The sequence below is a fragment of the Anguilla anguilla genome, chromosome 13, assembly GCF_013347855.1.
Source record: "Anguilla anguilla isolate fAngAng1 chromosome 13, fAngAng1.pri, whole genome shotgun sequence".
Lineage (NCBI taxonomy): Eukaryota > Metazoa > Chordata > Actinopteri > Anguilliformes > Anguillidae > Anguilla > Anguilla anguilla.
In genome coordinates this window covers 19,065,372-19,092,436 of record NC_049213.1, presented here as the reverse complement: position 1 = coordinate 19,092,436, position 27,065 = coordinate 19,065,372, and the positions used below count along the sequence as shown (strand labels likewise).

General features: G+C 46.7%; 1 protein-coding gene across 2 annotated transcripts; it reads right to left on the bottom strand.

Moving 5' to 3' along the window:
- Window positions 1-703: 703 nt before the first annotated feature.
- On the bottom strand, window positions 704-26,922 carry LOC118211225 (ubiquitin-like modifier-activating enzyme 1). Of its 2 annotated transcripts, none has more exons than XM_035388250.1 (26): window positions 26,701-26,922; window positions 15,189-15,305; window positions 14,629-14,687; window positions 13,325-13,493; window positions 12,822-12,956; window positions 11,460-11,566; window positions 10,657-10,747; window positions 10,358-10,490; window positions 9,680-9,777; window positions 9,389-9,535; window positions 9,096-9,272; window positions 8,598-8,705; window positions 8,346-8,426; window positions 7,774-7,926; window positions 6,953-7,118; window positions 6,458-6,654; window positions 6,282-6,346; window positions 5,435-5,630; window positions 4,970-5,044; window positions 4,600-4,789; window positions 3,768-3,856; window positions 3,599-3,691; window positions 3,321-3,512; window positions 3,130-3,231; window positions 2,121-2,221; window positions 704-1,885 (listed from the first exon to the last, which is right to left on the bottom strand). In XM_035388250.1, exons 2-26 carry the CDS (start codon window positions 15,303-15,305, stop codon window positions 1,750-1,752), a joined length of 3,177 nt encoding a protein of 1,058 aa, XP_035244141.1. In that variant the 5' UTR covers window positions 26,701-26,922; the 3' UTR covers window positions 704-1,749. The 2 variants fall into 2 exon arrangements, with proteins under 2 accessions (XP_035244141.1, XP_035244140.1); XM_035388249.1 differs by lacking the exon at window positions 26,701-26,922 and adding an exon at window positions 22,097-22,362.
- Between the last annotated feature and the right edge of the window lie 143 nt (window positions 26,923-27,065).

Genomic DNA, 27,065 nt, shown 5'->3' with positions numbered 1-27,065 from the left:
CCACAGGGCCTGCTGGGGTCCCAAAGCCTGATCATGGGCAGCCACAGGGTCTGCTGGGGTCCCAAAGTCTGATCATGGGCAGCCACAGGGCCTGCTGGGGTCCCAAAGCCTGATCATGGAGAACCAAGGGGACTGTAAGTTCACTGGTTGGTTAAAAAAACAGCATCTTTTGGGTAATATCTGTACATTTCCTCAAATACCTTCTACCACCCAGCTTAAAAAAACTCTTCGGGCACTTTCACAGTAGCAGCAAACACCCCGTCAGCAACTATTCCAGCTCTGATGAGCTGCTTCCTCCGCCCCAGTCTTGATCAGATCCAGAGTATCAATGTTATAATGGGGAGATGTTGGTCGCTGTAGCAATTATGGGGCAGGCCTCTGATGCTCACAGGCCTAAAAAAAATTTTTAAAGACCAAACGGGGATCTTAGCTGTATTTGCATTATGCCTGGTGATGCAATCTTGCCACAACATTTAGGTCTCAACTTCGGTGACTTCATGGATTTGTCCCAAGTAGGGGCTGTTGGTTTACAAATTAGGTGCTGCAAACGTTTACCGTAACGTTCAGGAAACGTTCTGAAAACCTGGACATTAGGTTGGGTGAGCCATTCCTGGGCCAAAACCTTATAACTTCAATGGGCCAGACATGCACATCGTGTCCGAACATGAAATACTGAAAATAATGAAATGCACACACGCACAGCTCAAGTCTTTAACAGCTTTATTCATGATCACACTAAGTGCTCCCATTACAGAATATCCTTAACCGTTTTTCTATATATTTTTTTTTTTACTGTATTTTTTTAATTATTTTTTTTAGTTTTAAACAAAGTAGAAAGAATACAGAGATCATGTTCTACAAGGTTCACTCACCCCACCCATCACCCCCAAAAAATAAAAAGCATAAAAACAAGACAAAAGCAAATAATGGGGCACGGGTCCCAGCCAAAGCCAGGAAAAGTAACATTCACAAAGCCAACAAGAGCGCCACCTGCAGGTGTGCAGGGGTGTGGCGGGCAGAGCACCCTCAATGCACCAGACACCTACGGTTCCTTCCATATCGGCTCCCATGGCAATAATTCAGGAATAAAAATCGGACCGCAGTACGCATGTGCTCCATTTCATTATTATTTATTTTTAAATACGTCTTCCACAGCATACATTTTTTGGTGCGGTCATAAATCTGCAACATTTTCATTTGGGTGAGGGAGGGTCAAAAATCCAAAGCAGATGGATGCATCCCCACAAAAAAAAAAAGCAAGGAGGGAAAAAGATATTTGCAGGAGTCGGCTTCTGTAATAAGAACAGTAGGTTAAAGGAACACAACATGTATGAGTGTAGGCATATGATGTGATATACTACAGTGTAGCTACACAGTAAATAAAATAAAAAAACAGTACTGTTTAAGGTCTGAAGAACATGCTCCTCAGACATAATCCACCTGATCAGAGAGGTTCCCACACATCTTTCCTACATGAAACTATGAAATATCCAATTCCCTCTGTCTCACCCTCATGGTTTCATTGGCTGTGGAGGTATGGGGAAGGGGGGGGGGAAATCACAAATGTTGATTTAAAAAAATAATAATACATTTACTGGCTCAAGCTATCCATTTCCCACACCTGATTTCTCCCACCAAGACACTTTTTGGCTGCTCTGTCAGATACGCATCCATGATCTTTTTCCCCTCATGCTCACAAGCTCCTCCCCACAGATCCCGATCCCTGGCCCCCGGGCCCCGCCCACAGCCTCAGCGGATGGTGTATCTGACGTAGGGCACTTCCACGTCCTCATCGCTCAGGTCGTTACAGCACAACTCGAACACCAGCGCCCGAACGTGCTTCCCCAGCTTCTTCTTAGAGACCTTCGTCACGATCTCCGTCATCCTGGCGATGGGGGAGGGGGAGGGGGTGGGAGGGGAGTGTCCAATTATCTCACAGGATATTGGTAAAAGCAAGTTGCATTTCTCATACCATGAAATACATGCATGAATGTATACGCATTTCCTGAAGTGGAGTGCCTGCTACAGGCCTCTGTGTGTATGTGTGCGTGCGTGTCTGTGTGCATATGCGTGTGTGTGAGCGTGTGAGTTGTATGTGAATGTAAAGGGGCGGGACTTACGGCAGCTGCAGCCTCTCTTTAAGTTTGGCAGCAGGCATGAAGAAGGAGTACAGCATAGACACACCCTGTGACAGCATGGTGATCTCCAGCTTGTGTTCATTCTGCAGCAGAGACAGTCCTTAGACACAAACCACACGCAAATACACACAAACACACACACAAACACTCAAATACACAAACACACACGCAAATACACACACACCAAATTTCATACAAAGCAGCATTTTAAGAGTTTTCAAAAAATGCTATTTTGCAAAAAAAAAAAAAAAAAAAAAAAAAAAACTGGCAGACTGAGTCAACTTTGATGTGAGGTACCACCACACAGATTTAGAACTCTACCCAGAGTCTCCTTCAGAAACAATAAAGGAAAAATGAGAAAAGCAGGGTCCTGATGGAAGGATAAATAATCCCACTGGCATCACCCTGACTAACTGAAGCGAACAGAAGGGCAAGATGAGAGTTGACGTTGATTAAAGGAACAAAATCCACTGGAAAAACAAACTACAAGGGCTAAGGAAAGAATCGAGGTTGAATTGGATGAAAGCTTGCCAGGATAAGTAGTAGAGGCAGAAACTCTGGGGGTTTTTTCAAGACCGGGCTGGATACCATCCAGTTTGTAGGTAAACGGTTAGCATCACGTTCACTTCAGGGGTAGGAAAATGGCAAGCGTTGTTGGGCTGAATGGCCTGTTTCCATCATTATGTTATGTCATGAAATAGAGGTGAAACACGAAATCCACTCGGCAAACTAACTAGTAGGGCGAGGCAAGGACGGAGTTCAGCAAAATAAGGTCAAACAACAAAATAATCACAATCCAGAGGCACAGAGCAAATCTGAAGAGCGAGACTCTACAGGTGAACGGCAAACCGCACCTTTTCAAACCTAATAACCAGAGACAGAAATGGCCAATGTGATGAGCAACCGGAAAAAACTGAGACACTCCCACAAGACACAAACAAATGTAAACTCAAACTTACAATGGGTTGTAACAGAACACACACACACACACCTTAAAGTAGTCCAGGAACTGTTTGAGGGTCATCTCCTCCCCGTTGGGCTGCATGCCTTTCACCTCAAAGCGATCCCACAGGCTCCAGTCCACATCGTAGTACTGCAGTCACACACAGCACACGTCAAAACCAGGGCAAACAGAGGGCTCAAAGGCCCCGGGAACTCTGGGAGGAGGAGCGCTGGGGTTACCTTGTGTTTGGGAGCGGCGATGGGCTCGGAGAAGGCGAAGAAGGGCAGCGCCAGGTTCATGAAGCCGTTCTTGTAGGACTCGATCCGCTGGTGCCCCTGCACCAACTTCAGCAGCTCCAGGCACACCAAGCCCACCACCGCCGCTGTTGTCGTAGCGATGGCTGGGATGATCTTGCCGGCGATCAGCTTGCTCTGGGGAGGCGGGGAGGCAGGAGGGAGAGTATGAAAGCCCAGCCGCGGCGCCGGCGCGACCCATGACCCTCAGAGAGCGGCCTGACCTTGTGCCTGTCCGCGGGGGGGATGTCGTAGTTCTCCGCTCGCAGGTTTGAGGCCGCCACGATGAAGTCCATGTGGAAATTGGAGTCATCGTCCTGGGATTAAAGAGTAAAACGTATAAACGCTGGTGTTTATTCAGGCTTGATGCAGGTTGATTCAGGCGAGACGCACCTTCTCAAACTCAATGGGACAGAGCTTGAACTGGGACACAGCGTCGGCACTGGGGAGGAGCACCTTCAGCTCCTCCAGTCTGGAGTCATCTGAGAGACAGCAACACACACAGCCGTGAGAAACACACACACACATACACACACACACACACACACAACACACACACACGCACGCACACACACACACACAACACACACACACACACGCACGCACGCACGCACGCACACACGTACACACACACACAACACACACACACGCGCACGCCCGTGAGAAACAAACACACACACACACAAGCACGCATGCACACATACAAGTGCACACACGCATACACAAGCACACATGCACACACACACGCATACACAAGCACACATGCACACACACACACATGCACGCACACATACACACCAGAAACACAAATGTCATAAAAACACACACACACACACACACACATCAGAAACACAGACACACACACCCATCAGGAGCACCAAAACACAATAAAAAACCCACCCTTTTCATATTGTTATAGCCAACCATTGTTGGGTGGTTTTAACACCTTCACGAACAGCACCAATTTGCAAAAGTGCCTGCCTGCTCTTGGTCATGAATTTATCATTCAAAGTTTACTCGTATTTTCTTACTTTTGGACCTGTGTAAATATATGCGTATATTTGTGTATATTTTCTCTATGTGTGAATGCATACTATTTTATTTAAAGAATTGTTTTATTGTAAGGTGTTTTGAGACATATGTTGGTGATAATGCACCTTAAATATACTTAACTCGTTATCCCACAGAAAAAAAAGGAAAAAAACCATAATATACTCCCTCTCACCAACAGAGGCGTGGGAATTCTGCATCTCTTGGTCGGAGACGTGGATCTTGACCCCTGACCTGGGGGTGAAGGTGGGTACAGTGATCTTCTGGAGCAGCCGTGCCAGGCTGGCACGGTCCGTAGAGCCGGGCAGACCGTACGACTGCGCCAACAGGTTTGCAGCGGCCAGGATGTAGTCCATATGCAGGTCCTGGGAGAGAGGAGAGAGCTGAGCAACTGCATGGTCTGCGCAGTCGACTGCATGGTCTGCGCAGCCGACTGCAGTGTCTGCACAGGTGAGACGGGTGAGCCACTACGCGGTTTGAGGTGTGGTCAGCATTCTGATGCTAAACGTCTGCAGCGAATCAGACAGGGATTTGGGTTGACTCACATTGCTGGTGCTGAACTCCAGTGGGTGGGGGCACCGCTTCGGTCCGGACCAGAACGGAGCTCCTGAGCTGGTGAGCTGGGGGGGGAGGAGGAGGGGGACATCAGTAATGGTCTCCATGGTTACCAATGCCACCCATTCAAGCATGCGATCCTAAGAACTGCCGGTTAAACCCAAGCCATTTTGACTGCATGAAGATGCTTCTCCAAGGTTTCTAAAAGCATCGTTTACACAAAACTCGATCATGACGCCTTGAGGCGATCGCCAAAATCTCTCGACGCCGCACAGGACGCCTCCAAAGTGCAGTTTTCAAAACCACCGAGTTCCTGATCATTCTGGACGAATTCCAGACAAACGCTGTCGAGTGGCAGTTGACCGCTCGCCCTCGGTCTGTTACTGGGACACAGAAACACAGACTGATGCACAGCGGACACAGGCACCCCCAGCAGCAGGGCAGCGGGGCCTCACCTGGTCCGGGGGGAAGTTGTGCAGCAGCTGGCGGATGTTGTTGCTGTACTGCTGTTGCCAGTGGTTACGGGCCCATGTCACACAGTCCTCCCAGCTGTGGGGGCAGTCCGCCACCAGGCTGCGGTACACCGCCTCCAGAACCTCCAGCGGCTGCGCCCCCGGCAGCTTCAGAGTCCGCTCCATGAACTTAGGGTCTCTGCAGAAACACACACACACCCCTCAGAGTCCGCTCCATGAACTTAGGGTCTCTGCAGAAACACACACACACCCCTCAGAGTCTGCTCCATGAACTTAGGGTCTCTGCAGAAACACACACACACCCCTCAGAGTCTGCTCCATGAACTTAGGGTCTCTGCAGAAACAGACACACACCCCTCAGAGTCCGCTCCATGAACTTAGGGTCTCTGCAGAAACACACACACACCCCTCAGAGTCCGCTCCATGAACTTAGGGTCTCTGCAGAAACACACACACACACCCCTCAGAGTCTGCTCCATGAACTTAGGGTCTCTGCAGAAACACACACACACCCCTCAGAGTCTGCTCCATGAACTTAGGGTCTCTGCAGAAACACACACACACCCTTCAGAGTCTGCTCCATGAACTTAGGGTCTCTGCAGAAACACACACACACCCCTCAGAGTCTGCTCCATGAACTTACATTCCATAAACTTAGGGTATCTGCAGTAGGACAACCACCTACTAAACCCCTGCGTATGGCAGGAGGGCGGGGCCAGGTGCACTGGACATGGTTTACGGAAGTTCCTTGCCCTTCAATACAAAGCCTCTTGAGATCCTACGATTAATAGGTAGTATGTGAATGCATTCTAGTATCATTTATACTCACGTGAGGTACTGCATCGCATTCTCAGCTGGCTGCTTGAAAAGGCCTTCAAACTCATCACGTGCCCACTGGAGGGAGGGAGAGAGAAACAGAGAGAGAGAGAGAGGCATTAATCACTGACCTTTTTGGTTTATGACCAAGCGTTTGAGGAAGAGCAAGTAGGCAGTCGGCCTCCTGACCTGCAGGGTGTGCTCGATGGCGTTGGGGAAGTTCTTGAGGGTGCAGATGGGGATGGACTTTTCAGGGGGGTCCTGGCTGGAGCTGTAGGACTCGGTCACGAACGGGATCACCACCTGCACGTTCCCCTTGGTCCCCAACGTCCCGGACTCCAACAGAGGCTTCCGGTAATACACACATCGGCGATCCATATACATGCCTGAAACAAGGAGGTCAGAGAGAGCAGCTCAGGTTTTCACTCTGGGGCTACTGAATGTGTCAGGATGATCGGGTGGGGGAACTATTAACACGATAACAGGTACACTTTGGTGGGAGTCACCCGTCTCTGTGCCTCTCTCTCGGTCTGTGTGTCTCTCTCTCTATCCCTCTCTCCCTCTCTGTCTCTCTCTCTCTCTGTCTGTCCCATAAGATCAGAGTCAGTGATAACTCCCGAGCACACGCAGTGTTAACGGTTTATTTCTCTCTCCCCTGCAGGGCAGTAGGGGCCTCTCGCTTACGGGCGTCCACGTTGTCCAGCGCGTTGGCCACGCCGTCCAGGCTCTCGAAGAAGTCGTCGTCGTAGACGCGCTCGGTGTCGGGCCCCACGCGGTTCTGGTGGCTGCTGATCCGGATGGACGGGTTCATCTGCCTGACCGCCGCCGCCGCCGTCTCGCTCTTCATCTTCTGAGCTCAGAGAGGAGAGAGCGGGGAAAGCGGTCAGCAGCGCCCCCTTCAGGCGGGCCCAGGCCGGACGCTCACTCAACGAGGCCTGAGCGCTCCTTAGAAGTTCAGCTGAAGCATCTGAACGCACCCTTGGGAGGGGTAAGGGTTGGGCTGCTGATTAAATCACATCATACACACAGAGATGTATACACATATATACATACCCACACACACACACAGGCATGCACACACACACAGGCATGCACACACACACGCACGCGCACACACACACGCACGCGCACACACACACGCACACACACACACGCGCGCACGCGCACACACACACATACCCACACACACGCACACACACACACACATACCCACACACACGCACACACACTCACACGCACACTCACAACTAGAAATGAAGTTAAAATGGCACACATTTCACAGAAAATCTGTGCTTTGTTTTGAAGAAGAGACCGCATCCAGTCGGTCTTCTTCACAACACAGCATGACGCTGTCTGTGGTGGTGGTTGAGTCATGGTCAGAGTGTGCTAAAACAGTCACTGGGCATGGAGGCGGTTGACACACAGTCACTATGCGTAAGGGTGGGGGGGGGGGGGGACATGGTCACGGGGTTGGTAAAGGCACTGTCGCGGTGCATGGCCCTCACCGACACGTCACCAGGCCGGAACAGGAACTGGCGGTTGAGGTTGGACTTCTCGATGGTGTCCATGTCGGTGACGATGACCTCGCCCTCCCCGCAGGCCAAGCCAATCATGGCAAAGTTCTTCAGCAGCTCGCAGCCAATGGCGCCCGCACCCACCTGTGGAGGCGGGGTGCAGGAATGTTTAATCGTGGTTCCGCCTAACGCCAACACCCCCACATCGCGTTGACAAACGTGGAATGGTTAGGATTCAACACGTGGTCATCTGAGCTCCACTGAACATAAATATCTCGTTTTCTTTTGCCACAGATGCATATGAACAGACGTTCTGTCGTAATTATACTTTAGCTGGTAGGACATTTGAGCCATGAGCTGATTACTCTCAGCCTTACCCAAGTGATGGCACTGGACCAAAAACATCAACAAAAACGCTCAAGATTTACATAATACCAATCAGAGCTGAACGCCACCAGCATTAGAGCCAGCGAGTAAGGAGTGGGTGAGAGAGGAAGGGAGGAATGGAGGGGAAGGAGAGAGAGCAGGGGGACAGAGAAAGAGATAAAGCTCTCTGCCCATACCAGGAAGTATCTCCGTTTGGCCAGTTCCTCCTGCAGCTTGGAGCCGAACACAGCTATCTGTCCATCATAGCGACAGCTCCTCTGGAAAGAGAAACGATGCGTTAATACAGACAGCCAGCAGAGGGCAGCGCTGCACACTGCCAATACTACTCGCGATGTTAGCAAATGAAGGGAGAGGGTTTGTTCCCCACACAAACCAACGACAGGAAGTGAGAGAGATAGAGATAGAGAGAGAGATAGACTGTCACTCACAGGTGCACACTCCTCCTCTGTGGGTAGGGGCCCCTCCCCATCTGGCAGGCACTCCAGAGCATCGAAATACAGCCACTGCATCATGGGCATGAACTTCCCTGTGCAGGCCTGCAGGGGAAACGGAGGAGCGCGCTCAATACACGCGCACTCTGCGCATTTCAAAAGCTGCAGGCTGTACAGTTCGAGCTCATGCAGCCAGAGAGACACGCTGTGAGCGGAAGGGTCTAAACGGGTGCGTCAGGATCAAGCGCTACGTAGCTACGGCCTCACTGTTCACAGGAAGAGGAAAGCGCCAGCTGACTAACTGGCAGCACAAGCACTGCTTTCAGGGGGAAGTGCTGAATGTTCTTGGTGTACTGCAGCATGGTTCTGGTGGTGCTGCTGCAGGGTTTTTTGGGGGGGGGGGTGGAACAGGGCCTTTTGGAGGTGCAGGGTTTTTGGGGTGTTGAAACAGGGCTTTTTGGAGGTGCTGCTGAAGGGCTTTTGGGGGTTCTGTACCTTCATGACCTCCTGTGCTGCAAGGCCCCCAATAAAGGCATTGACGGGGGCCAGGTCTCCCGCCGAAACGTAGGCCAGCTTCCGTAGGACCCCCTCATCCAGCTGCTCCTGCTTGGCAGCCCCAGACTGGCTCTCGTTTAGCTCCTTAGTCAGGAGCACCAGCTCCTCTGCATCTGCCTGGGACAGAGAGCATTGCAGCACGTTTGGGTCTGAGAGATCACCTGGGGTTCCAGGGTTTGTTGGGGGGGGGTCTGTACCTGGTTCCAGGGTTTGGGGAGGGGGGGGGTCTGTACCTGGTTCCAGGGTTTGGGCAGACGGCTGTGCTTCTTCTGGAAGGCATGGAGGGCCTGGAAGCCCAGGTGCAGCTGGCCTGGCCGGTCAAATTTAGCGAAGTCCGTCAGCACAAACTCTGGATCTGCCATCGAGGCTGACAGAGATTTCTGCACAGGAAGCAGGAAGAGAGGCCTGATGTCACAATTACCGCATCATAACCACTTTCAGAACATAAACACAAGCACGCACTCAGTATCGCACATGCACACACACACACACACACACACACACACACACACACACACACTTACAAAGGAGATCCTCTTGGGCATCTTGACCTGAGAGACGATACCGCCTCGGATGTAGTCAGAGAAGGAGGTGGTGTCACAGATGCTGAAGGTGTAGGGTCCTGCGAACAGAAGTCAGAGATGGTGTGTTCATGTGCGTGTCTCAGTGGTGTTTGTGCGTCTGTAGCAATGTGAGTGTGAGAGTGTGCGCGCGTGCGTGTGTGAGTGTTCGTATGCACGTGTGAGAGTATGTGCGCGTATGCGTGTGTGTGCGCATATGCACGTGTGAGTGTGTGTGCGTATGCACGTGAGAGTGTGTGTGAGTGTGTGCGTATGCGTGTGTGTGAGAGAGAGAGCGTGAGTGTGTGCGCGTGCGTGTGTGTGAGAGTGCATGTGAGAGAGTGTGTGTGTGTGTGTGTGAGAGAGTGTGTGCGTATGCGTGTGTGTGAGTGCATGTGAGAGTGTGCGTGTGTGTGTGTGTGTGTGAGAGAGAGCGTGAGTGTGTGCGTATGTGTGTGAGAGAGTGTGTGCGTGCGTGTGTGTGCGTGTGCGTGTGCTTGAGAGTGTGTGTGCGTATGCGTGTGTGTGTGTGTGTGTGTGTGTGTGTGTGTGTGAGTGCATGTGAGAGTGTGTGCGTGTGTGTGTGTGTGTGTGTGTGTGTGAGAGAGAGAGAGACAGAGTGTGTGAGCGCACGGGTCATACCCAGGGTTTTAATCTCCATAGGCTTGGCGCTGTTGAGCTCAGTCATTCCCTGCACCTCTGTGAATGTGACATAATCGCCACTTTCAAAGCCATGCCGAGCCTCGTCCAAACACGTCACCACACCTTGACTGTCCTGAGGGAGGGAGAGTGGACGAGCGAGGCCCAAGGTCAGCACAGCGTGCTGCCCTCACGTACCCCCCCGTTCACCCCAGGTGAATGTGCTATGGAGCAGCTGAGGCAGGCAGGCAGTGCCTGTGAAGCAGCCCCTCAGTATCCCACATCCCCAACCACGAACCCACCTTTGTTACCATGGAGACCATGGTACTGAGGGGCTGCTCCCCGTTGGTGTCGAAAACCAGCATGTCCTCCCCGAAATCACAGAACAGCTGACTGCAAGCAGAGAGAGAAAGACTTTAACAGCGCAAAAACAAATGAACCACAGCTGCTGAGCATATACTCCAAAAGAGGAGCTCCCGCTTTCACGCTCACTTAAAACCAGTTTGTCCATTTCCCTCCCTTTTCGGCCATTTTGGAGTGCCCCTCTGTGTCTGGCTATCAGCCTGGACTCCCCCTGCACAGCATGCTGCTGGTCGGCTGCCGCATCTTCTGGCTCCAAAGACCTGTGCAGTCGCTCTGTCAGAGGACACTTCATGCACAGCTGGAGCAGGCTGATCCCTCAGCTGACCAGAAGGGGTCGCTGGCGCACAGACGAACACACCGCCGAGTGACGCTGCATCCGATTAACGCGTCACACTGCACAGGCGCAGTTAGGATTCCGCACCAGACCTAAGAGCCCATCCACAAACTGGAATGTGGTAGAAGAGCCTTACCTTTCATCTTTCAACACCTAATCAGATTTCACTGATAACACAAAGCACTAATCAGCCGGAACACGCTCCTCCAGGAATCTAACAAAATAAAAATAAAAACTAGCCCCTATCTAGGAATAGATCTCGCCAACCCCTCATGATAAATCATGATTCCTCAATGTATCGTTGATTGGCACAACCCAAGCATGGGACAGGAGTGTGAGGTGTGGGAGAGGTGCGTGCGGTTTGTTACAGGCCTGTGAGAGGTGTGGGCGAGGTGCGAGGCATTTTACCCAAACAGGCCGCGCGTGTCGGCGATGATGAGTTTGATTCCCTTGCTGTGGCATAGCTCCCCAATACGCCTCTGCTCATCCAGACTGGAGCAGGTCAGGACCACCACCTGCACAGACCACACACACAGCATTTACACACCACCACCTGCACAGACCACACACACACACACAGCATTTACACACCACCACCTGCACAGACCACACACACACACAGCATTTACACACCACCACCTGCACAGACCACACACACAGCATTTACACACCACCACCTGCAGACCACACACACACAGCATTTACACACCAACACCTGTGCAGACCACACACACAGCATTATCACACTACACACACACATTTATACATCACCACCTGCAGACCACACACACAGCATTTACACACCACCACCTGCACAGACCACACACACAGCATTTACACACCACCACCTGCACAGACCACACACACAGCATTTACACACAACCACCTGCACAGACCACACACACAGCATTTACACACCAACACCTGCACAGATCACACACAGCATTATCACACTGCACACACACAACATTTATACATCACCACCTGTGCAGACCACAAACATAGCATTATCACACTACACACACACAACATTTATACATCACCACCTGCGCAGACCACACACACAAAGCATTTACACACCACCACCTACGTAGACCACACAAACAGTATTTACACACCACCACTTGCAGACCACACACACAGCATTTACACACCACCTGTACAAACCACACACACCACCCGCGCAGACCACAAACTTCTTACACACAACCAGGACAATGCTGCAGCATTCTCACTACCAACGCATGATTACAATCAAACAGACTGGTGTGTCGTGTACATGCTGCTTCTGCGCGTGTTTCTGCGCGTGTGTCTGCGAGCGCGATCTGTGCGCACATTTCAAGCATGTGCTGCGTGTATAAAGGTCACCCTGTGCTTGCGTATGTCATATCTGATCTGGTGCAATGTGCCTCTCAGCTTACAGCCACAGCACGCTTCCGCGCTCTGCCAAGTGGCACGAACATTAGCATGACTGCATGAACACACACACAAGGCACAAACATCTGCATTACCACACAAACACCAACCCGTGCAAAGCATGACTGTCGGCACGGTACCATGAACACCAGCACGCATGAAGCAGGGATGCTGGTGATGACGGCATGATCACACAAAACACACATAAGGCATGAACACCATGATCAAATGAACACAAACGCACACAGTGCACAAACATCAGCACGATTACATGTAGGACGCACACACAGGTCACGGCTGCTGGCGTGCGTTTAAAAGGACGCCAGCGCACGAGGCAAAGGGAGCGGGCCTCACCTGGAACTGGGCGAGGTAGTCCCCGGAGAGAAGGCCGGTGTACGCCACCACGGGCACGTAGCTGTTCAGCTCCGCCAGGCGGGCCTGGCTCACCTCGGCACGGTTCTTCCCCAGGTCCCCCTCGCGGAGGTAAAACTGCGAGGGCACAGAGCGGGCTCAGAGACGGGCACACAGCGGGCTCAGAGATGGGAGAGAGGCGGCCGAGAGCAGGGAAAGGGCAGCGGCTGCAGCTCGCAGCTGCAGTCCAATCAGAACATGGGTTTTGGGAGCCTGCCTCTCTGCACCACCCTCCCCCCCATCTGACAGTGCGGAAGTACCTTAACTTCTTAGAGTAATTAAAGCACTCCTGTGAAAAGAACTAATAAAGGAAAGCTAATCATTTACTGGTAGAGACATACGTAAGCTTACACCTGTAAGGACAGCAGACTAATGAAAGCCAATTAGCACTTAGTACCTGTGAGAAAAGCAAATTAATGGCAGTTTCTAACTGGTTAATTATATACCTGAGAAGAAAGATCCCTCCACTCGGCAGGGCCCTGGTCGTGCAGGGTGACGCTCTTGACTCCGCCCAGGATGACATTTTTGGCAATCTCCACACCCAGCCCCCGCAGGCCGGAGATGAGCACGTTGGAGCACTGCATGCGCTTCATGGCATCGTGCCCAAGCACGTAGCTGCAGGAGGCGGAGGAGAGAGGGGCGCTGGGTCAGAGCTGACACGGGGCTCACATGCAGGCGCACGAACGACACGCTGCGGCGGCGGGCTGTCGCTGGGATACGGCCTCACCAGCGGCGCATTCACGAGCAAAGCGCTTCGTTACGCTTTGCTTTAAACGCTGCGTGGTTCGTTACGCCCTGCAGCAGCGTGAAATATGCATCCTTTCATTGGGTGCCTATCCTGGGAGCTAGACCGGGTTGCATGAGTACAGCCCAGCACCTACTGGATCAGGTAATGCATTAGCACAGACAAACACCTACAGGCTGTTACAGAGGAGGCCAAAATGATAGCGACCCAAGCATTTTTCACTATTTTACCTAAAATAAGTTACACTTGAGGAAAAATTTCATTGAATTCAATGTATTTGAAAATAATCAGAAAAATATGAGGAAGAAATGTTCTTATGCTGGAAAATGGACCTAAGTTATGATGAGAACAGGCCATTCAGCCCAACTTGGCTCATCTCCTCTTTTGACACAATCTTACCACTGTGTAAAAACAATGGTAAGATTATACAGTTATTCCATATTTAGTCGCAGATATTGATAGAACGATGTGGAGTGATTACACAAGAATTCCTCTTATTTTGCTATTCGGTGAGCAGTGTTTTTCACTACTGTATAAGCATACCTTTGAGTTTGTTGGCTTTATCTTGTTGCAATGAAGGAATATTAATTTGTGGTGGTGAAACAATATTCATGAACTTATTAAATGGCTGAACTACACGACAAAAGTGACACTTAGAAACTCCATATTTGGCACAGTTGCTGTAGACAGTCGACTAATAAACCCAGAACATAGAATTATAGCTTAGCTGCAGGAACACCAATGTCTGAGTTGAGCAATATCAGTCCAGTGCCAGCATCCTAGCCACTGGGGCTTGCACAAATTGGTTTTAAAAAATTGACAGACACCGCCAACCTAGATGCTCTAGTTGATTAGCTATGATATACCATGGCATTTTATAATAGTCTGTCTGCGCAACACTAGTGCTAGCTTTAGCTGTACCAGACACTGCAGGTCACTGAAATATAAAGGGGTGGAGGCAGAGCAGTAACTGATAATGAACAGATGGATAAAAATAAAACTCACAGCTGTCTGGAGTACAGGCCTTCATCGATCTCCACTTCACTGCCATTCTTAGCCATGCCCTGGGAAAGACACCACATCAAGTCAAGCACAGAACCACACACAAAAACAGCCAGCTCCAGTACCTGAGCACGTATGCACGTATGCACGTATGCACCTACACCTACACCTACACCTACACCTACACCTACACCTACACACACACACACCAAGCAAAACACTGCCCAACACACACGCGTCAAGAAAAGTACGGCCCCACAAAATACGACTTTATAAATTTTGGACGGTCCACATTCATTTCAGGACAGTTAAAAAATCTGAAGGGAGCAAAGAAGGGTGCCTCAGTGTAATAAGCATAAAACTGGGCTTTCTTCAATGCAGTAAAAAAATTTCTTGGGACAATTCTGGCACGATGGCAAAAGAAGTTAGTCCGGAACCCTGCTTATAGTAACAAAATGGTTAAATAACTACTAGCCCAAGGTCTAGGGCGTACGCACATATTTGTGAGTTAATGTGCCTTTTGTTGGAATAAGAGCAGCAGGTGCGTATCAGTGAACACTCACGTTGGTGGGGTTTTGGGGCAGTTCGGTTCTGACAGAGTTTGAGGAGGAGCAGTGAGATCCCGTCTTCGTCTCTGATCCAGACACGCGGCGTTTCTTGGACAGCGGCGAGCTGGACATCTGGAAAACACAGCAGTGAACTTTTTAGTATCCCTCTGGAACCCAAATCTTAATTGAACAATGGCCACCACTTTTCACTCCACGGTCCACCAACCAAGCTGCGTTGGAGGGAGGCTCTTGCCAGTGCATGGTTGCTGCAGCACCTGATTGGCCAGAGTAGCAGCTATGGTATGATTACAAAGGAACAATCTCCCCCACCAAAGTCCTCCATCCCTCAACAACATCAGTTATAAACTGTGAGGCTGCTCTACTCATACCGGGCCCTAATGCAAAGACAGGGTCTCTGAGCACCTGATCTCAAATAGAGACTCCCTGAGGGTAGGTTCTAAGCTACAGACTCTCCAGGACCTGCTCTCCCTGCTCTCAGGTACAAACTGCCCCAGGACCTGCTCTCCCTGCTCTCAGGGAGAAACTGCCCCAGGACCTGCTCTCCCTGCTCTCAGGGAGAAACTGCCCCAGGACCTGCTCTCCCTGCTCTCAGGTATAAACTGCCCAGAACCTGCTCTCCCTGCTCTCAGGGAGAAACTGCCCCAGGACCTGCTCTCCCTGCTCTCAGGTATGAATTGCCCCAGGACCTGCTCTCAGGTATGAACTGCCCCAGGACTTGCTCTCAGGTATGAACTGCCCAAGGACCTATTAATAATAATAATAATAATAATAATAATTTTTAATACTGTAGCTATAGTCAGTCATATCACAAATATCTTCAAATATCTTGACATACAATTTTATGAGATATCGTGACAACCTTAAAATGAATCCAGTACCCTAAAGATGTGTGTCAGTAACCCCACCTGCCTGAACCCCATGCTCCCCAAATACCTCAGCAGTGGCATGCACCAGAGAAGGTCGCCATATGCAAATGAGCCAAACACAAGATCTCAGGAGAGGGAGGGGTGGGGCTGCTGACTGCCACAGGTGCCTGATCGCTCAGTCCCACTCTTAGGTTACAGCTGCAGTCACACCACCCTGTAACGAACTCCCACTGCCTGGCTGAATGCAAGGGTCAAACTTCATTACTGAAGTTACACAGGGCTAGGCTTGGTTAGCACTGAGGATAAGCAGGAAAGGGGTTGGCTAGCACTGAAGCGAAGCGGCCTGGGCTGGATTGATACTGAAGATAGGCAGAACTGGTCTTGGCCAGCCGGACGCAAAGGGCTGGGCTTGGTTAGAACTGACACAAAGCAGACTTATACTTGGATAGCAGACAACCTGGAAATGGTGCCAGTGAGCCAGTAGGAAGCATGCTTCCCTGTGTTGCCATTTGTGTGTATGTGTGGGGTGTAATTACATTACATTACAGGCATTTAGCAGACGCTCTTATCCAGAGCGACTTACACAACTTTTACATAGCATTTTACATTGTATCCATTTATACAGCTGGATATATACTGAAGCACCTTAAGTACCTTGCTCAAGGGTACAACGGCAGTGTCCTTACCCGGGAATCGAACCTGCGACCTTTCGGTTACAAGCCCAGTTCCTTACCCACTGTGCTACACTCCGTCCATGGTTCTCCAGATTCATGGTTTTGTTCAAACCACGATTTTTGAAACCTGTTTGTATTTGTTTTTTGAGCCAAAAGAAAAAAAAAGGAAAAACAGCAACACCTGCTTCTTTACCAATGTGTTTTATTAAATCTATTTTAATTTAGAACATAAAGGACATTCACTGACCTTACATAAGACAGATAATAAACATTTGTCTCATATTGTTCATTGCTCCTGAAAGAAACCGTAATTAAACAGTATTTTAAAAATGATCTAACTTTAAAAATCCTTATTGAAAACAAAAGTAAAGGGAACTGCGAACCTCACACACAATATGATCAAAACTATCAGAACACCCCTGGGTCTGGGGCTGTTTTTTATGGTTTGGGCTAGGCCTCTTAGTTCTAGCAAAGGCAAATTTAATGCTACAGCATACAATCACATGCTAGACGATTCTGTTCTTCCACAACAGCTTGGGGAAGGCCCTTTCCCGTTTTCGCATGACAAGGCACACAGCGAGGTCCATATAGAAATGGTTGTCAAGAACAGTGTGGAAGAACTTGACTGGCCCACACAGAGCCCTGACCTCAACCCCATCCAACACCTTTGGGGTCAGTGGGGAAGCCAATTGCGAGCCAGGCCTAATCATCCAATCAGTGCTCAAACTCCCTAATATTCTTATGGCTGATGAATGTACGGAAATCCTTGCAGCAATGCTCCAACATCTAGCTAGTATAAAGCCTTCCCAGAGGAGTGGTGGCCGTGATAGCAGCAAAGGGTGGACCAAGACCATATTAATGCCCATACTTTTGGACACACTCAGATTAGAGGGACGCTCCATGCTATAAATTTCGCATAATGTGGACCTGTTCTAATTAGCATTTCAAGAAAACAAGCCAATGTTTGCCAACTCTTTCTTAGAGAAAGATGTCAAGCTTCAGATCTGTCACTAGACTGTATCATTCATTAACATATTCAACACAATTCAGTGACCTCACACTGATTTGCATATAAACCAAAAGCTCATCATTTGGCAAATGCAAACATTTCACTTAGAACACACACATATATATATATATATATATATATATATATATATGCAGATGCTTCCATACAGGTGAACTGCATAATACAATTAACATCCTATCATGCTCTGCGGCATGTATAAAAATTCTCAGGAGGCCCAGTTGACCTCGATTTTGGATCAAGATGGCAAGAGAAAAAGATCTAAATTACTTTGACAGAAGGTTCATTATTGAGGCATGGATGGCAGGAGCTTCAATCACAAAGACTGCTGAACTGGCTAGTGTATCAATAGGAACTAAATGCCCCCATCCACAGGGCACGAGGGTCACTGAATGGTTTGATGAGTATTAAAATGACGTAAATCATACGCTATTGCCTTCGCAGTCACCAGATCTCAACTCAATTGAACTACCACTGGAGATTTTGGACCGTGTTAGACAGCGCTCTCCACCACCATCATCATCATCATCATCAAAACACTACATGAGTGAATGTCTTTTGGAAGAATGGTGTTCCATCCCTCCAGTCGAGTTCCAGAGATTTGTAGAATCTATGCCTAGCCCGCCCCCTTCCACACCGGCCTCAGTCTCACTCGCTCCCTCTCATGGGAGGGGAGGGGCACTGGAGCACATGCTGGCTGCCTGGCAATGGCTGCTCTCTAGGCAACTGCAGCTGGCACCACCTCCTCTCCACTCATTCACGGTGCCAATCATCACAAGATACACTAAGAAAAAATAAAAAAATGAATACAATGTGCCTGAGAAGCTAAGACATTTTTCACCAGTTGCTTTTCAGAAATAAAGTTGCTGGGGGTGTTGCTATGCCAAGAGAAAGTTGTCAAGCTGGTTGGTTCTTGATGACAAATTTTTACCTCAGCATGCAGTTCGAACATGTTATAGCTTGGTTACATTACATCACCGCACACTTACTGCACTAGGAAACAGTATAAGCTCACTTTAAACATGAAAAGTAACATACATCTAGTTGCTATATGACAACAGAGCTCAATAACCAGGGCTCATACAGCCAGCTACTTGACTACTGGAATGTACAACTAGCAGATCAAATAAAGGTCATACAGGGCAGGAAGTGCTATGCGAGCACCTTCCCATTCCCATGCGAATTACACTGTTTGCAGATACTCAACATTAAAGCAATGGTTCAGTTGCATTTTATGTGTAGGCACAAGAACACAATAACTTCATGTTGAATACCTTGCACTTGCAAGTTAAATGACATAGCATCAGTAGTACGCGCTTTATCATGAGCCCAGCTATGTCTGGCATTTTGCCAAATTGCCAGAAGACAACAATTAGGTATTAACGAGAGACATCTAGAGAACCGGTCTGGGAATGGAAACATACACAAACAGACAGTGTCAAAGACATCAATTTAATTGCAGTGGCCACTAGGGAACATGTTCCAAAAAAAAAGGAAGGCAGTCCAAACACACTGAAAAGCTAACTTTAAGCAGAGATCATGAGTTTACAGTTACTGAGCCTCTGTATGGCTATACTTGTGCATTTGGCTAGCAAAAAGGATAAATTACTAATGCACAAGAGGTTCAGATGAGTGTAATTAGGCTACTACTTAAAGGGCAGGTTAACCTAAAATAAAAGAAAGCAATATTTCCACTTACCAGTCCATCCAGTTTCACTGAGATTTGACGTGTTTTCTAGATATCTGCTGCAGCTCACCCTGGGGCCAACGTTTGTACTGCTAAAAATTTACATTAGTCTCAGAATACTGGCATGCTTTGGCTGACACTTCGCGCAGATATACCCAGATGGTGTACCGCAGTGGAAACCAGTTTTTGATGAAACGCAACAAAGTCTGTGGATGTTCATCAGTAACCGTGTCATTATATTAGGAAAGATGTTGCTGTTGAGTTTTTCAAGGCCCGCTGTAGTGGAGGTGAGCTGCAGTGGATATTTAGAAAATTTGTCAAATCTCAGCAAAACAATCTGGATGTCCAGACAGCACAGGTAAGTGGAAATACAACTTTATTTAAACTGCTCCGTTAAAAAAAACTGACATTTTCACTCAATTTACAGCAACAACAGCCTCTGGCATCTGGCATCACCATGTCAGCCCATCATATCATCCATAACCTTAGTACCAGACGGATGTGCTCATTTTTTAGCATTATTGCTCAACGCTGCTGCTCCATCTAGTTATCGGATATGACAGCTGACCAGTCCATTTTTTTCCTTTTTTGCCTGTGTGTTGCTTTAAAGAGTTAATCTAAAATTGTGCTGTGGAAGTTCTAGGAGACTGCTTTATACTAGCAGCTGGCATTTACAGTCGCATGCTTGTCAGGTGTGTAGATTTAGTCAAACACCCTAGGTAATTTTGTGATTCAATCTAACCAAATTTAAACTGTTCTGTATTAAATAAAACAAAACGTAAAGCTCTTTAAGTCTGAAAATTTGAAGAAACGGGAAGAGGTGTAGTCAGAAAACAGTGTACATGGATTTGATTGAATCTGGCCCATAGTATAACTGCTTCAGTTGGCCAGTTACATTTAATCAACCAACCACACTGTAGCAGACTAGACACGCAATGTTATTTAATTTTGGCAATAATAAGCCATGACTGATATGATGCGACAAGAATTAACACAATCATCCATAAACATGGAGAATAACTGATCATGGAGCAAATCAACATACTTAAAAGTATGGGATTTACTGAACGATTTAGCTAATGGAACCACATCAGAAACATTAATCAACATTTCCCCGTAATACACACATACCCTAAAAAAATACATGGCTAGCCCAAATAAAAAGGACAAACTCAAATCAAAGCGTGGATTCTTTTCTGCCATGTCAATCTATACATTAACAAGTTCCCAGCTTCTGCCAACTACTGAACAGTGCTGCAATATTTTAATACTGTTACTTTACAAGATAGTAAGGCAGTTACCGTGGGTCCAAAGAAAATAAGTGCTTACTGTGCAGCTGAACGATATTCTGAAACTAGAGACCATAGCACAGTGCATTATCAGTTCATTATCAGAAAATGCCGTGTGCAACGTCAGTCCTTTAGATGAACAAAAACGCTGATTCGTTAAAACTGACTGCAGATGCCATGGGTGCGTTTCTGTACAATGCAGTGACTGCCTTGCGTTTTTCAATTCCATTGTTAGCTACTGGCTGCGCCCATAAACTGTAACTTAAAAGCAAAAATTTAGATGATTTTACAATTATGCGCCTGTGCAAACGATACGCAACTTATAACTGCCTATGTAAGAGTGCGTTTGTCGTTTTCAATACTTATCTATGTTACCTACAGTTAAGAAACATCTTACGTTACCAACAAAACCCCGGTCTACATAGAAAAGGCCCCAATAATTGGCTCGCTAAACTAACGTCAGCCAAGAATACAAATTGTACAGCTGCACTTAGGTTTACCTGCGGTAGAGACAAATATTCGCTAAATGCTCATTTTATTTATTTTTTAGCTGGTCAAGAATGCCACAAGTGTTACATACGGATGATGGACTGGAGTAATAAGCTATGACGAGTAATTGCTTAACGTATCGTTCTAGAATTCTAACTTCAGTACTTATTTAGCCAACAAGTTAAAAGTTATCTGGGCTCTGCTGAAATTATGATAAATCGAAACGACTGTTTCCTTGTTACAGCAACCAACTACCTTGGTGAGCATTAGGAAATCTTTACAGTAATGTTAGGCCTTGGCCGAACGATGCCTTTGTCGTTTTCAAATTCAAGTGAATTCAAACAAAACAGCAGTATTCATACCGACTTTACTTCGATTGATATAGATTAGCAAGCGACATTAGGTAAAATTCATCGAAACACCGTACAACTTGCAAACTACACCCAATATGGTTCACGTCCATGTAGGTACCATTGGCTAGCTAGCGAACGTTAGCCAAGTCAGGCTGAAACTAATTCATTTGGAGCACAAAGCAGCCAGAGACTTTCAGCAAGCTAGCGAGCAAACGACTATCCAAGATAGCTTGCTATAACGTATAAGCAGACAGGGGCCTAAACTGTGTTGGCGCAATGCAACACCAGATAATGTGCTGTTTGGACGCGCTTTGTTCACATATTGCCCGTTAGCGAGTGCTAGCCTGTTAAAAGGCAATTCGAACGGTTATAAATATACTCTGAGGCAATAACACGGACAACCGTCCCAGATCTAGGTAGTTGAGATTTTGGCTGGTCACCAAACCAGAAAGCCAGTCACAACCATGCAATCTTAACCATCGACAGTTCATTTATTTATGTCTATGGTGTACCTTACCAATAATCCTTCTCTGTCCCCTCTCAGTGCCTGCAATCCGCTCCTCCTGTATGTACCTGGCAAAGTGGTCTACAGAGCTTATAATTAAAGAATTAAAAATAAAAAATGAAATTAGACCACAGTCAAAAACAACGCACTCTGACCAGGGTAACAACAGTTGGACAGATGGTTTTAATTGTCGAGTCACTCTAGCTATGTAGCTAACTAGCTGGCTATGTATCCTGTCTTGTGCTGGTCCTCCCTACAGCAAACGGGAACAAAACCAAAATGGCAGCCCCGGGACGGGGGCGGGGATACTGAAATATTCAACAGAAAGGGGTGCTTTCCACAACGCTCAGCAAATCATTGGGTCTGTACGCTTTCCGAACGCAAAATTGCGCAAGTACACGCCCATTTGTCTTCATTATGCTGGTTATGATTTATTCAAAGCGCAGTGAGATCTCTCAGCGACACGAATATTTAAAGACCTTTGCAAAGTGGAGAAAGATGCTCGTTTTTTCGGTTTAAAGTTCCCACAGGGCAGCTGCACAGATCAGACGACAAGCTGGAAACGTCTGCACCCTGCCTCGGTCTAAATTTAATGACAATTGTATGCAACATTTATCACATTAAATTGCAACGTTCAATATACCTTTCAATTGCTATAGTTTATATTTCTTTGCAGTTGGATAGAAGTTACCCTAATAGTTAATTAGTGATTATACCTCCCAGGTATTCAGGTGCTTTGTCGACTATGGAGTTAATCCATAACGCTGCTACCACTGCCACTTTAAATATTTTACTCCAAACAGCTTATGCAAATTAACCTTCATGAAATGGCACAGATTGGCTGTATCCGCAAAGAATTATGCAGCCAATTGCAATGCTATGTGGGAACTCAGCACAGCTGTACTCAGTCTCCATAGTTCCTGAAAATATTAAGTATGTATTGATAACCATAGTCAGGATTTGAATGCTGCCAATTGCCTTTCAACAGGCAAAGTAAATAAGGCAAAATTCAGACACTTTCACAGAACTATTTCAATGAATTATATTCTATATTTTAACCTTGTTGTATAAGCTTCCTGGAGGCACACAGGTTGTCACTCCAGTGAATGAGCAAATGCCACCAATATTGAAGCACCACAAGAATTGCACAGCCCTGTAACTTCCACAATTCACGTGGTCGTGTTCCTTGTGCAGCCTGTCACTAAGCACAATACATGCAAGATTGAGAGCTTTACACTTGCCCATATAAGAAATATGATCACCTGCAACTCTGCAAGTGGGGGCTGCCTACTTTCTGTACTATTTAGAATGCGTGAAGGATTATGTTCACTGGCAAGACATTTACATATAGTGGTTTAGCAGATGCTCTTATCCATAGTGACTTACACCGCTTACCTTTTTAAAGATAAAATCCATTCATACAGAGTAATTCAGATTTACCAAGGGTAAAATGGCAGTCCACCAGCTGAGAATCAAATCTGCCACCTCGGAGTTTCTAATCCCATTCCTAACCACAAACGACAAAGATCCAAAACAGGGTGAAAGAAAAAGCTGTAAAGCACTATGAGGTCTGAAGTCTACCTCTACACTGCACAGTATCCCACAACAGCTTATCATGTGAAATGCACAATTGTAAGTCGCTTTGGCAAAAAATTCAACACAATGACTATGACAAATATGATATTCTTCCTCACCAGTCTGGTCAGTTACCTTGCTCTCCCTCTGTTTGGGATACTCTGTGGATTTTAAATCCACATACACATTTATTTTTAACAAGCCTGTTCATTTTGATGAGATATTCTTCCCCTCTCACATCGCCTTTGGCTGCAAGCTATAAATGGAGCTTTAAAAAAAGCTGATGCCGCCACCTGATGGACAATTATGATATATATATATATATATTTTTTAATTCCAAAGGATTTACATAAACCATGTGATTTGGAATTGCATGCAGGGTTCTGCATGAAGCCAACAATTCCACAGTCACACTGGACTCACCAGAATCCAACCACAAGTTGCCACTGCATTACCAACATAGGACACGGTAGGCTGTGTTTGTGCCTTTGCAGTTACTGATTCATTCTAAGGCTGCACAATATGAAGCAAACAAGGTGCAATCAGTGATGCAATAAATATAAATGTGCAGTTACAATAGGAATATGCAAAATAAAAGTATTCATGCATGAATACATCTGATGCTGCACCATATGGGGCCCATGTGGAAGTTATCTTTGATAACTTTTTTGTTCTAAGGAAAATGCTTTTCATCCATATTGGAAAAGTATTATATAGAAAAAGTTGATTATTATTATTTTGTTATTATTATAATAATACTAATAATAATACTAATACTACTACTACTAGTAACAATAATAATAATAATAATAATAATAAAGTAGTAGTCGTGTATCTATATGGTACTTCTATACAACAGTTAGAGACATGTTTTGCTTCCTGCACCACCTTCTGTGTTTAAAGGCAGTTTGTACATAAAACAAGATAAATATGCAGGTTATGGTTATTACGAATTCCTGATTCGTTGCCATTCTTTTCCCCATGCAGACACACTCAGGACAGCCTTCAAAAGCTATTAAACCACTTGTCACTTTATCATGATATAGAAAATCTCAATATTATCTTACTTGACTGCTCTTACGTTAGTTCACACAGGACCGAATATATAAACTCGTCGTGTCTGTTCTCTTGATGTGTCAAGAACCATATCTGGCATGGCGAGGTTACCGAGGTACAGTAAAATGACTGCAGCTCATTCACGAATAGCATCTTAATAACTACCACTATTCAATAAAGCTCATGTAATGATAATTAACTAGTTGTGCAACCATTCTTTCAAACACAAACGAAATCATAGGACGCCGGCATCTTTTCCAGCGAACACGCAGTATTATCAAACCTGCATACAGGACAGAGCCTATAAAGTGGCCAGTAGTTAAAATCAAAATAGCCGGCACAGATACACACACGTGTCGTAATATACTGTATGCTATTGTACATATTCCAAGCTGGCGTTCAGGACTATGGCAGACTGGACAGAGCACCGTTTAAAACGAACAGCGTCATATCACGTTAGACTAGCCAGTGAATGTCCTGCTCATTGGGGCTCTACAACAGTTAACATCTTTTTTTTTTTTTTTTACTAATTAATAAGCTGTTCTAAAGAACTCAACTGCGAATTATGTAGTAATAGGTCTGGCTGTGTAAGACAATCCCAATTTGTACGGTTAGGATGAACTAGCAAAGCATAGTTCTTGCTTTACAGGACAAACGCGGGAGGCGGCGGTAGGTGTTAGTTACCGTTACGTAGTAGAAGGGAGAATAACATCAATGTGGAGAAGTGCAACCGGGAAGGTGGGCTACAACTATGGTTAGAAAGCCAACTCGTCGTCAGAAAATAAATGCGACTCCTTGCAGGCAAGCGGTATCAGACGTGAAATGGGTACGAGTTACCTAGCCAGCAACGTTACATGCAATTAGCTGTTAATTAAGTAGCAACACTATAATCTTCTAACACTTAGTTTGATCTTGGGTTTTCACTTTATAGCCCATAAAAGCTTGTCATCAAAATACTGCAAACCACAAAACAATGGCTGGATACATAAAATTATCAATATTCACCCAGCCCATGCCTGGTAGCTGGTTATACAGTTAACGTTATCTCGCTACGTCACACGATTGAGCCCTCGTAAAATAAAACTAAGGTAGCTATAAGCTTGTGTGAACACTGATAGTGTTACCGTAAGACTACTGCTAAAATGCCCTGAATTCAAACATGAAGTGTTGGGTGAGGGGGTGCTCTGACAAAGGCCCAAGTGGGCCGATGCGCCCAGCTAACAAGAGGAAAGGTTCCGATTCTGATTAGCTACACTATCCTAGCTAACTTAGCTTGTTGGCAGTAGCTATGTTAGCTTTGTCTGCTCTCACTGCCTTCCACTTGCAAGACACGCTTGTGTCGATCAAGCACCTGCGACACGATATGCAAGAGCATATGCCACAGCTAGTAAGCAATTCAGCCAAGCCGAGAACGAGGTTTCTTACTTGTTAGCCAAGTGGTCAGGCAGCTAACGTTGTCTATATGTAACCACAATTCTACATTAGTCAGCTAGACTCAGCTCTATAGATTTAAAATCAACCCTAATGAGTAACTTACAACTATAGCTGGCTCTGGGTGACCGTTATGTTAAACCTACAGACAGCTATCTTAATGTTAATCAGCTAATAACATTTGCAACCTACCCACGTCGAAAACGTGGGAACCCATCACATTTAGCGTTAGCTAACCTTAATGGTAAAAGATTCGCTCAGCAGTGATCGTGTAAGGCTGTTCCTCCATATATTCGCTGTTCATTATTTATCACTTTCTCCCTGTCCGACTCCCACTTCCCCGTTAATTTCGTAAAATCTGGAAAGTTGTTCGGCCAGTTACCACAATTAGGCTTTCATCTAATCTTGTCAAAACCAGCCCACTTTACTCGTACATACGAGGAATATAGTTTTCCGTTTTTATGTCAATATAAAATAGCTATGACCAGCTAACGTTAAGTAGCAAGTAAGCTAGCGTGCATGTCTCGGAGAAGTAGCTAGTATGCAGAACTCACCACATCTGATATTACTCGGGCCTGTTCCGTGGTATTGAAAGCAAAAAAAGTGCTAAAGAAATACGCAGCAACAACGGAACGTTCGGGTGGTCCACAGTGCTTATCAGGCAAACTGGCGGGAGCTGAGTGACTTTTTGCGTATCGAAGGAAGAGGCTGACTGGCTGTTCTCAGCACCACATGCAATTTCCCTTACCGTGTTCTAACCCCCAGAAAAGTAGCTATCTATAAACATGTGCGGAGTTTGGCCAGGGAACAGCATTCCGTCTATGACATGTGGAGGTTCATATTAAAATCATATTTTTGTTTTTGAGACTTTGGGACCTTAATGTAATATAATATTCAATTAATAAAAATTCAATAAATT

Excerpts from the sequence above, each read along its gene's own strand:
- LOC118211225 (XM_035388250.1), bottom strand. The coding sequence starts at position 15,305 with ATGTCCAGCTCGCCGCTGTCCAAGAAACGCCGCGTGTCTGGATCAGAG. Across the intron at positions 12,957-13,324 it reads GGAGGGATCTTTCTTCTCAG|TTTTACCTCCGCGAGGGGGA; the intron begins GTATATAATTAA and ends GTGCCCTCGCAG. Across the intron at positions 9,536-9,679 it reads TGCCCAAGAGGATCTCCTTT|AAATCTCTGTCAGCCTCGAT; the intron begins GTAAGTGTGTGT and ends CTTCCTGTGCAG.